This window comes from Tenrec ecaudatus, chromosome 2 (assembly GCF_050624435.1).
Source record: "Tenrec ecaudatus isolate mTenEca1 chromosome 2, mTenEca1.hap1, whole genome shotgun sequence".
Taxonomy (NCBI): domain Eukaryota; kingdom Metazoa; phylum Chordata; class Mammalia; order Afrosoricida; family Tenrecidae; genus Tenrec; species Tenrec ecaudatus.
Genome location: NC_134531.1, coordinates 212,388,829 through 212,400,879, shown reverse-complemented (window position 1 = coordinate 212,400,879; position 12,051 = coordinate 212,388,829). Strand labels below are relative to the sequence as shown.

At 49.2% G+C, this 12,051-nt stretch overlaps 1 protein-coding gene across 1 annotated transcript in view; it reads right to left on the bottom strand.

Moving 5' to 3' along the window:
• Positions 1-11,340, bottom strand: part of TMPRSS2 (transmembrane serine protease 2) — a 38,487-nt gene extending 27,147 nt beyond the window's left edge. The window contains exons 1-2 of the mRNA XM_075542912.1: positions 11,326-11,340; positions 7,191-7,413 (exon numbers count right to left, since the gene is read on the bottom strand). Coding sequence (XP_075399027.1) covers positions 7,191-7,413; positions 11,326-11,340 — 238 coding nt within the window. The remainder of the gene's footprint in view (positions 1-7,190; positions 7,414-11,325) is intronic.
• Positions 11,341-12,051: the final 711 nt, after the last annotated feature.

Sequence of the window (12,051 nt, the reverse complement as noted above, 5' to 3'; positions counted from 1 at the left end):
ATACAGTGGGAGAGAAACAGACTCAATCTCCAAATCATACAAGAGAAGTAGGCTTGTTGGTTGGAGAGAGACTGGTGGACCCCCCCACCCCCCAAAACCATGGCCCTTCTTCACCCTTCAGGCCTGGACAATAGACAGGTCTATAAGGTGGAGCGATTACACTAGTGAGGTCTGCACACCTTTGAACAACGGCCCATTTGAGATCAAAATGGCAGCATATACCTAAAGTTCAGAAGGGTCAGGAACTGAGGGATGGAGACAGAAAACACCAGGGGGAGGGGGGTGGTTGGAGAAGGGCGGGGAGTGGTATTAGTGATTGGGCAGAGTGAAATTTCTTAATACACCTCTTCTACCCAAGTCTCTATGTGATTGGGTGGGACTCTGCGTCCAGGGCTTGTGTAACATGTGTAACACAAGTCAAGAAGTTTGGTCAGTTGTAGTCGTCACCCCTCTGTTTCTGACAATGGGCCATCTTTGACACAGTAGGAGGGGGAGAAGCCCTGAGGACCTTGGAAGGGCACGTTCAAGATCTCCGTCTGACCTGACGGAGGCCTCCGAGACCAGGTGCACCAGAGACTGGCACAGAGACCCAGAAGAGCAGTGCCAAGACTATGAGGCACCTTCCTAATATCTGGCCCAAGACTGGAACTGGGGACAGAGTGGCAGGTGGGCTAGCCTTCTGACCCATGGAGACAAAGTCCAATGGACCACATTGCTGAGACTAAGAACTAAGATTAAGGATTACCGAGTCCAGCAGAGGTGTCTAGTGGCATGGGAGGAACGGTTGATGTCAGGAAAGGTAAAGACGGATGGACCCGGGAGGCTTGTCTGATGGCAACAGGGAAGCCAGAGGAGGTCAGATCTGTTCACCTCCATTGCCATTGACCTCAGTGATGTGACACAGGGGGGATGGCAATGAAGGAGAGGAGACCAAAGGTGTATGAATTGTTGAATAGAAAATTGAACTGCTCTGTACACTTTGGCCCAATTCACAATAAGAACAAGCAGACAACTACCATCACCACTTCAGAGGTTATCAAGGCAGCAAAGAATAAGGCTAAATTGCACCCTTCCCCCCAACCCCGCAAAAAATAAAACCACACAACTGTTTTACTCAAGACTGTAAGTAAATGGATAGTGACTTCTACAGACAACCACTAGCTACCTGCAGCCATTGATATGTAAACCATTTGAAGTCCAGTGACATTAGATAAAGTCATGGAGATTCAAGTGCCCAGCCATCACATGTGGATAGGGGATACTGCCTGAGATGGTACAGATAGAGAGTAGATGGAGAACATTCCCATCACCACGGAAGATTCTACTGGACACCACCAGCAACGACCCTGGGGTACGAAGGCAGCCACATTGAGCTCAGAGTAGTTGGAAGAAGGTTGCTATTGTTTTCCTCTCATCATAACAAATTTAGAGACCCATTTGGTTGATTAGCGCATGTAAGACAATTGCATTGAGGATTGGAAGACAGCCACAGAAAGTGCCTCCATCAGTCATATGACCCAGTGACACTGTAGTTGGCCAACTCAAAGGCTAAGGAAGGATAGCAACCCCCAAACTCACACCCAAGGCATAGTTCTGCAGTACAACCCCTGGCTCAGGAGTTCCTGGGGGCTTCTCTTGGAAGCAAGGTTGGGAGTTAGAGGAGAAAGGGGGGTGGGAGGAGGCAGCATTTAAGTACAACTCCAAAACCCCTTGACGTTTATGCATAAGGAAGGCCGGCTGAAAAGATGGCTGACAGACTGATACATCCCCTGGTGTACACCTGGGCTTAAGGAAGTCAGCCAAGTGAGGTCCAATTTCTGGACTGATGGAACAAGCAGAAGCACCTATGTAGGGCTCGGAGCCTTTTCACCAATCTTTTCATCACTTTCTTCCAATTCCCCAGCAGTTCTTGAATTTTCACAGGATGAAAAATCACCTAGGGAACTTGTGTCTCCATCACGAGGGGTTCTGAACCAGTGAGAGGGAAAGCAAAGATGTATTTGTGGCTCGAGCAAGCTCACAGATGAGGCCAATGTCAGTGGCATGAAGACCACTGTGTGGAACCACCATGCGAATGATCTCACATACTTTGGACATATGGTCAGGAGAGACCAGTCCCTGGAAAAGGACATCATTCTCGGTAAAACAGAAAGGCAGCAAAGGGAGGAAGATCCTTCACAAGATGGAAGGACACAGTGACCGCAACACTGGGCTCAGACATCCCAACTCTGAGGATGGGACCTGGTGGTGCCCGTTCTGTTCACGAAGGGTCGAACGAACTTGACCCATAACAGCAACAAAGACCTGGAACCATGCCCTGGGCATTGATTTTTATCTGCACTCATTCATCAATGATTAGGCCTTGAAGGGGACAGGGTTGAGTACCAGGATAACCCAGAAAATCCCGAAGGACCTCCTTGGTCCATTAACCACAGCAACGTTTTTGCCTTAGGGTGACTTCCCTGCATTTCTTTTTCCTTAAGATAAAATAATAACTTACATGGTGGACTAAGAAGTAATAAAATTGTGGCTGTTAGCTGCTGTCAAAGCCAGTCCCCAACATACGGTGACCCCATGCCCAATGGGACAGGGTGCTGTCGGGTCCTGCGTGTCTACATGATCAGTGCAACTGGGACCATTGCGATCCACAGAAGGTACATGGACTGGTTTCAAGAAAGAGATGGCCAGGTCCTTCTTCCTTGTCCCTTTTAGTCTAGAAGCTCCACTGACACCTCCTTAGCAGTCACACTCAGGCCTCCAGTGGTGGACGGTGGCTAGGCATGGGGTGCACTGGCCAGGAATCAAATCTGGATCTCCTGCACACAAGGCAAGCTTCCGCCCCTGAGCCAGCACAACCACCATGGGAAGAAATCCTCAGTTTTATCTCCGGTGAAAAGGAATAGGTGTTTTATCACCAGGACATGGTCGTCCTAGATTCAAGTTGGCCCGGCTCCTCCATCCTCTGCTCTTGCTCAATTAAATGGTCACATACTGGGCATTAATTAACCTTCCTCATTGTTAGTGTACTGTCTCGGTTTCCCAACAGCGTCGAGTGTCAACTATCTACACCAGAGCACTGTGGACTGAGGTGTAGTCAATTAACATGGCCCATCTAGCCATATTCTCTTAGTTGGTCTATTATAAATTCTGGCCTCTATGCCTGCAGCCAGAGTGCAGTTTAGAGGCAAGACTTTGTCCTACATGCTCTGGACATGTTGTCAGGAGAGAGCAGTCCCTGAAGAAGGACAGCATGCTTGGGAAAGTAGAGGAGCAGTGAAAGAGAGGAAGGCCCTCAGTGAGAGGGATTGACCCAGCAGCTGCAATAATCAGCTCAAACCTAGCAACTGTGAGAATGGCACAGGCCCGGGCCATGTTTCATTCTCTCGTGCATGGGCTCACCTGACTTGATTCCATCTAACAACAGCACGTCTGTGGCTATTATCCCAGTTTGAAAGGGGTTGAGTTTTAAGTCTCCACTTTAGTAGAAGGCATGAACCAAGTCACCACCCTTTGTTTCCCTGGGTGTGTGCTCTGAGGAAAGGCAAAAAAACACACCTCGAAGCCACTCCTCGGTATGGAAGAGCCATCCCAGAACGTGGTGATGGCTCAGGACCATCAGAAGAACCACCAGGGAGGTACATTTGAGATTATGAATGCACTTGTGGAGGCTGAGACAAGAGACACTAGGGCCAGAGCAATGGAGCCAGGCTGAGGCTGGAGGCTGAGGCAGGGAGACCACGAGCAGTTCTCAGACTCTGAGACTGAAGCGGAGCATCAGGCTGGCTCCCTGGCCCATGAAGGCAGAGGTCAAGTGACCACTTGGCTGATGAGTGAGAGTGAGAGTGAGAGTGTGAGAGAGAGAGAGAGAGAGAGAGAGAGAGAGAGAGAGAGAGAGAGAGAGAGAGAGAGAGAGAGAGAGAGACTTGACTGATGTCTAAGGGGAGGTGCTGCTGTGGACCAATGACGGTATCCTCACAGTTTACTGATCCTGACTTGTGTTAACCTGTTACCTTCCCTAAAGAACCCGCACAACTGTGAGCATTGTCGGTGAGTTGTGAGTGCTCATTGCAAGGAGTCATTGAACCTGGCGTAGACATAGAGTGCCAGGGGGAAGAAGAATAGGTAAAGAAGGAGGCGGGTGGAGGCATGTCTGAGCCCTGCCTCATTGCAATGGGGATGCCCCAGGAAGTGAGCTATGCCACTCCCATACCATCTTAGCACTGACGTCCAGCAACTAAGCAACCACACTGGGTCTGGATTGCCGTCCAGTATGGAATGCCTATACAAATGCGTGTAAAACAAGTAGGATCATCAGGTACTAAAATACTTCCTTGTAGCCCTGATGTAGCAAATGCGGTTTTGCTATTTAAGTACCTTATAAAATGCTTTCAAGGTTAAATGTGACATGAAGTGTACATACTTGGCTATGTTTTATCTACCACTCATGAGTCAGCTTGTCTTACTGTGATGACTATTATATTTCATATGTGATGCTATTATATTTCAAATACCAGGAGGGTCCCCCAGGGTGGTCAGGTATCAGCAAAGTTTCCCAAATGGAGAGAGAGGGTAGGAAGAAAGGCCTGGTGATCTGCATCACCATTTACCCACTGGAACCCAGACAGACCCTCTCAATAGAACATTGTGAATCCCTCAAGCTTGGAGGCACTCCAAATACACACGGGCTCCCATAGCGGACTGAAGAATACTGGGGATTGGGAAGATAGTGTAAGACTGGGCAGCACTTCAATCTGCTGTGCATGCATGGGATCGCTAATATCTCAGGAGCTGGCAACTCTCTGCTAGTCACCAATATAAGGCTTTAAACCTGGTTTCAAAGGAAACTCAGTAAGTTGCTTTGTGGCTTATTGGGCATAACTTTGTAATGCAAAGAAAGTACACGCAGGCGCCTATTCTGGCCATATCAAAAAGGAACGGAACCCCTATGACTGTGGCTCTTAGACCCCCTTCAATCCTGAATGGAATCCACCCCGTGGAACCACCTGTCAGCCAAGCAACGGGCACGTCTGCGAAGGGGACAGTAACTCTTGAGAAACACGCTGCATAGAACGATCAACCATAAGAGGCCAAGAGGGCTGAGCTTACCCCCAAACAAGGCTCAGAAGGCAGCAAGGGGCAGGAAGGGTGACCAGTTGAAGGGAAGCCGGGGAAGAAGCAGAAAGACTGCCATTCCATTGACGGAGGGACACACATTACAAACCAACCAACGGGAAACTCGTATGCTCTATGAACTTTCATCCAAACCACAATTAAAAATCTTTTTAATTTAAGTAACCAACAGCGGGTTTCTATCTACATTCCTGTCCAAATATATCTCCTCACCAAGAGCTTGTCCCGAACACATGGAAACACGGCAGGGGTCCTTGTACCACATGAGTTGGGCACAACCTCCTGAAGGTGTTAACTTCAGGCCTCCATGTTTGATCCCTGTTTGGGGGCAGCTAACATGACGCTGGCTGCCCTGGTTCTGCCGCCGTCCTTCCGACTGATGGTCCTCAACCTCACACCCCTGGTGTTTGGGAAGATCCCGTTGCGAGGACCTGTCCTGGCACTGGACAGATGTTAGCGGTTTCTCTAGCTTCCACCCACGCAATGCCCAACTGGCTCGGCCCTCCACACCCATTCATAGCAACCACGCCGTCTCTAGATCCTGACAAGCACTCCCTTGAGCCAACATCACCTATCGAACCGCCCCACCAGAAAGCCATCGCCATGAAGATTCGTGTTTCCTGGGGCAGAGAGAAAAGGGTAGCAAGGAAGAGAGTATGCCACCCGAGTGGCAGGAGAAGGGATGATTGGGGACGGTCGTGAAAGGGATGAGAGAGCGGAGGATGAATAATGAGAAGAAGATGGAGGGGTGAAAGGTGAGGGAACTTGCCGGGAGGACAGAAGACACGGGGCAGCAGCGGCGGTGATAAGGCTGGTCAGCCCTGGGTGGAGTCCCTGGGTGGTAGCAATGGTTAGCATGCTCAGCGTCAGCTGTTCATGGAAACCCAGGTGGTTGTTATGAATTGACATAGTGGTTTCCCAAATTACGCCCTGGTGGTGTAATGGGTTACAAGTTGAACTGCTGACCTTAAGGTTAGCAGGCAAAAACCACCAGCTTCTCCAAAGGAGGAAGAGGCCTTTTACTTTCGGAAAGGTTCAGAGTCTCAGGAACCCACTAGGGGCAGTTCTACCCTGTCCTATAGGGTCACGCACGATGAGTCAGACTGACTCGACGGCAGTGAGTTTGGTTTGGGGTTTGGTCTCCAAAAGTAGGTGCTGTAATTCTAGCACACTCTACCTGCGGGTGTTAGCCCATTTGGAGAGCGGCGCTTTCTGTATTCCGTTAACAAGGCCATCTCTATGGGGTATGTCAAAAACCAATCATTTTGATAAGCAAAAGAACAAATGAGGATTCAGCCCTGAAGCAGGCAAGCTCAGAGTGAGGGAAGATTCAACCCAAGTTATAGGGCACCCGAGGAACAAGCTAAATGGGCACAAGGACCTCCCCTCCAGAACCGGGAGAGAGAGAAAGCCTTCCCCAGGAGCTGGTCTCCTGAATTTGGACTTGTTGCCTCGCAACTTTGAGACAGTCAATTTCTGTGTGTTCAGGCCACCCACCTGCAGGGATCACGAAGACAGCGCTTCGAGCCTACCTAGAAAGAATGGCCTGGAGAACTCCTTCTCGAAAACCAGCCATGGAAAAGCCCATGGGTGCAGGTCTACTCAGACACGCATGGCTGGGGTGCCAGGAGTTGGACTGAACTCAACAGCCGCTGGCTTACAGGTTGCCCCTGAGATAACACTAGATGACGTCTTGAGAAGAGGTCTACCAGGGACTCCACTTAGTACGATCTTGAACAGGGCTAGATATCAAAGAAAGTAAGGCAGTTTGCCACTGCCCTTGGGAGCTTACCATTGATTCAAGGAGCGAGCAGATGCACCAACAAGCCAGGCAGTCAAGAAAGAACACAGAGAAGCCCATCTGTAAAGACCAAGCTGGTTGGTGCGGGCACAGGCAGTGGCTGGCACGGGGGCTGGTAGCGGAAACGCCAGAGGACAGGAGGAGCGGTATAGACGTAGGAGAGTCCACAATAGAGCTGGTGAGGGCAGAGAGCCCACTAGAAAAAGTGGAAGCGGAAACAGCCTCCGTGGAAGGAAATGAACACAAAAACTGGTCCTACTTGAGGTACACCCAGTCCCCGAGGGGGACTTGGGCTGCGGGTGGATGACGGGGGTCGAAGCGTGCGTCAGAACCTTCGGGATGTACTGGGGCACAGGGGCCGGGTAGTACTGGGCTGGGTAGGCTGGGTAGGCACCGGGCGCCCCGGGGGGCAGTGGCGGGTACAAGTTCTCTGCCTGGAATCCATGGTTTTCATAGTAAGGTCCAGCACCTGGTGGTGGCCCCTGAAAAAGAGAGGGGAAAGTGAGTCCCAGAAAAAAAATCACTAATTTTCCTCACGATTTAGTACATGTTAATCACATTGCATTCCAACAAGGATGCAAGAAAGCCCACCTACTTCCATTTAAAGCATCTCTAATTTGGGGGAAACACTAAAATTCAGTAGAATGAAAACTAGCCAGCATGCTCCATTGTGGTAGTTATATAATCATTTGTCAATTTGATAGGATTAACAGTGAAGGGGTGGAGTCTAGTCTGTCAATCAACACATAGTCAATGAGGCCTCTGTGTGGGCATGGCCTTCTCCTGAGGATTCTGGGAACTCCTGTCTTCCTACCTGGAGGTCGGCTGATGCACTCTTTCTCTCTTCACTCCCTGGGTGACATTGAAGTTGACAAGACCCATGGAACTGTGCAAGAGCCCTGAGCTAGTGAAGCCACGTAGAGACACCCGCCAGCCCTGAGATGCTTACACTGCCACTGGATCCACAGACTCTCCACCCACTGACCTGTGATCTTCCTGCATTCGGTGTCATTGTATGCATTGCATGAGTCCGAAGAGGACTTTATAGATTGGTATCGGACATACGGGCTAATATCGGACTTATGGACTTGATCTGGACCTGACTGGGATGTTTTCTTAATGTACAATTACTCTTGATATAAAGCTCTTTCTGATAAAAATGAGTGTCTATGAATTTGTTTCTCTAGTCAACCAGGACTAACACATCCATTAATTGCGCTTTTGGGGCTGTGATCTGTTCTGTGGAAGAAAGATGGGGCTTTCTACTCTGGTAAAGAGGGACAGTCTCAGAAACTCACGGGGCAGTTCTACCCTGTCCTACAGGGTCCCTAGGAGTCGGCATCGACCCGATGGCAGTGAGTCTTCATCATCGTAACACGCTGTTTTAATGTTTAAGAAATGGATTGAGAGCAGGGACACATCATAGACGCACACATGCATGTTCACTGCAGCACTGCTCACAGTGACCCCAATGTGGGAACAGGTCCAGTGCCCCTCAACAGAGGAAAGGACAAACCCCATGTGGATATCCAGTCTGTTGTGCCTGCTAGGTGCCATGGAGCAGTGCTGGGTGACAGAGCAACCTCGGGTCTTTCTGCCTCGGAGGCACGTGATGGCTTCAAACCTATGTGTAGGTTAGCAGCCTGAAGACTGAACCATCGCCTCATGGGATACCAACACAATGGAGGATGAGCCCACGCCAGAGAGAGACGAATGAGCTGGTGATGCATGCCGCCCTGGAAATGAACGTTTGGCAGCAGAGCTGGTGGAAGCCGAGAGCCCGCTAGAAAACACAGTGAGCGCCAGAACAAGCCACCAAACCACTTACATTGCCTGAGCCCACTTAGGGGTGTGGAGTGTTTCGAACCGACACACCCATCAAGGCAAAACAAGACACAATCTTGGGTACCAGGGGCTAAAGGAAAGGTATCATAGGGGTGAGGGTGTGAGGGGGGCGCTTGATACAAAAGAAAAGCTAAGCCAGCAGCATTTGTTCAAATAACCAAGTGAATGTCTCACAAATATTCTTATGAAATCATTGGCAAAAAGCTTCTTCCTTTGAAGGCAGTTCCCAGAGATCCATTTTTAATCAGATAATGTACGTGTCGGAATGGATTCGATGGCAGTGAGTTTACTGCATTAAAGTTAGAGGCCGTATGAAAATTGACGGATGCATGCCTCCCAAACCAATTGTTACAGGGCCAGGGGAGGAAATGATGGGCACTGAGATTTAGGGAGGGAAAGAGGGGAACTTCTGAGACAGCAGATGTTCAGACATTTGCCCTGAGGATCTGACTCTCCATGTCATCCTGCAGATGCTGGTCCGATGCCTTCTTCTCTTCCAGAGTGCCACTGGGACATTCACCACATCCCTCCTTCTTGGCCACATCTCGGGTTTACAAGTTGGCACCATCACAAGTTCTGCTGCAATCAATCTCCTTGCTCGGCACGTGCATTTTATTCTTCCTCACGTAGCATACACTGTCCCTTTTTAAAGTGGACACTTCAGGGGCTGGTTCGAGCATTCATCACAGTAGGCAGTCATCACCTGGATCTATGTCCGACACCTTCCCATCTGTCCAAGGAAATGCCCGCGCCCCTTAAGCAGCTTCTCCCCATTCGGAGGTTACTGGCAACTGCTAATCCACTTCCCATCTCTAAGGATTTACCTATTCTAGAACGGGGCTTTCTACTCCCCGTCAAGAGTTACAGTCTTGGAAGCCCACAGGGCAGTTCTACTCTGTCCTGGAGGATTGCCAAAAATCAGAAATCACCTCAATGGCAGTGAGCTTTGTTTTGTTTTAGAAATGTCCCATAACTGGATCATACAATTTTAAAATTAAACTTCGGCCTTCCTTTGGATTCCAGCATCATTTATATGCACTTTTTGGGGTGCATCACCTGTGCCTCTCAATGCACAATTGTACCCTAGGACTGGACATAGCAGCTCCAGGGGGGTTCCAAGACTGAAAGTTTTTATGGACACAGCTATCAAATTCTCCTCCCTTGGAGAAGCTGGTGGGTCTGAACCCCTGGCCTTTGGGTTCTCAGGCAAGCGTTTAGCTGCTGTGCCACTAGCCTCCTCTTGTAGCTGGCTTCTTTCAGGCAGCATAATGCTTCTGTGTTTCCTTGGTGTGGTAACACGGACCAGGACATCATTTCTCTTGACAGCTGCGTAACGCTCCAAGGTGATCACACTTTGTTCGTCCACAGCTCCAACCTTGGGATGTTTGTTTCTGTAGAATGCCTTTCACTACTCCCACTGCTGGCTTAACACGTGTTTACACAAGGCCCACCCTCAAAGCTTGCCCTGCCTGAAACACAAGCCCCTCAGAACCCCAGCACCCTAATATCTTCCCTTTCTTTCAGGGTTCAGAGATTGCCCATTGCCTGGGCCGCTCTGGAAGGTTACCAATTGCCCATCACCAGCGAAAGGACAGTCCCATGCAAAACTTCTCCTCATTGACGACTTCCTGGTCCCTGTCGAATATCAGACTCTGGACTCAAAGTTGACAGGAGCTGTGAGCTGAGCTCAGTGCTTAGAATTTTAAAAGGCAAGCCATCCCAGCCAACCACTGCTTTAATAACTCACCAATGCCCTCCTTTGGAAGTCCAAAGATTACAACTCCATGGAGGAGACACAGCAGGAAAATCAAATGCAATCTCTAATCTAAATGGATGTACCTGAGGCACCAAGAGAAGCCCAGGGGGGTTGGCCTGTATCAAAAGCATCTAAGAACATGTTTGCTCTTACCTGGGAAAGGTTTGTAGCAAGCTAATTAATTTGTCCTCAAAAGTCCTTGTGTGGAGATTCCATAGATTTGAAATTAAAACAAGATCCAGTGGAAATAAGAACCAGGAACAGACACACCCCAAACCAAAGCCACTGCCACAACTCTTAGCAATGCTAATACGGGATCCTCAGGCTGTGATCATTCAGGGAGCAGACAGCCTCATCTTTCTCCTGAGTTGCAGCTGATGGGTTGGAACTACTGACTTTGCAGTTAGCACTCCTGACCTGACAGCGCCACAGAGGCGCCTTTTCAGAAACAGATAAAGATGTGAAAAATAAGAGGTGCATATTCTAGGTCTGGGACCTGGGATAGTTTTAGTATGAGCTTTCTGTTAAATGTACTTATTCCCAGGTATAGAAGGAATTAGTTAGATAAGATAGGGCCATTCACCTGGGACAATATTCCTGTTTTGTTAGTTGCCACCGAGTCGGTTCTGACCCATAGTGACCTTATGTATAACAGAAACACTGCTCGATCCTGAATGATGTAGTGAGTCTATTTGCTACAAGCAGCTCCTAAAAATGCTGGCCCACACTTTCCCAAAGGAAAGAGAAGTAAAGGAACAAGATAAGTTCAGGAAGGTAATAAGTAACCACTTACTGAGTGTAAAGCCATCATGGTATGATCAACACCATCAGGTAATGCTTGGTATGTGGAAAGTTCAAGCTGACCTGGAAGAAAGAATAACAAGACTGTAATGTTTCTTTCTTTTTTTGACTGTAATGTTTCTGTACCACTTGGTTTTCCGAAGATAAACCTAGAAAGAACTAGCGGATTTACAAGGTCAACATTTTCTCTCACCAGAACCCTCAGCAGTCTTACCCACTCCCTTAGACTTCCACTTGTACCCACATCAACTGCTCATCTGTCAGGACGTCACACTGTGGTGGCTTGTGTGTGACTTGCATGCTGGAGGCTGGGTCACCACCCGGGTCACCCAGTGGAGACAGGTTTCAGCAGAGCTTCCAGACTAAGGAAGACTAGGAAGAAGGCCCAGGAAATCTACGTCAGAAAATTCACCAGTGAAAGCCTCAAGGGTCACAATAGACCGCTGCCTCTGGCCAGAACTTTGCACAGGCCAGAAGGAGGGATTGATTGCTGGAGGGGGTTGAGGAGGGGCTTCATGTTTGGTGAAGCAGAGGGCCAGCAGAAGTGAGGGAGACCCTGGGTGCGATGGACTGAATGGACTTGAACGTGCTGGCGCGATGACGCAGGACTGGGCAATGGTGTATTGTGTTGTGAGAGTCAGCCAACTGGATGGTAGCTAACATCAATACTCAGCGGACTTGTATCTTTGAGCTTAGCACATCGAGTCCCATGACTCCA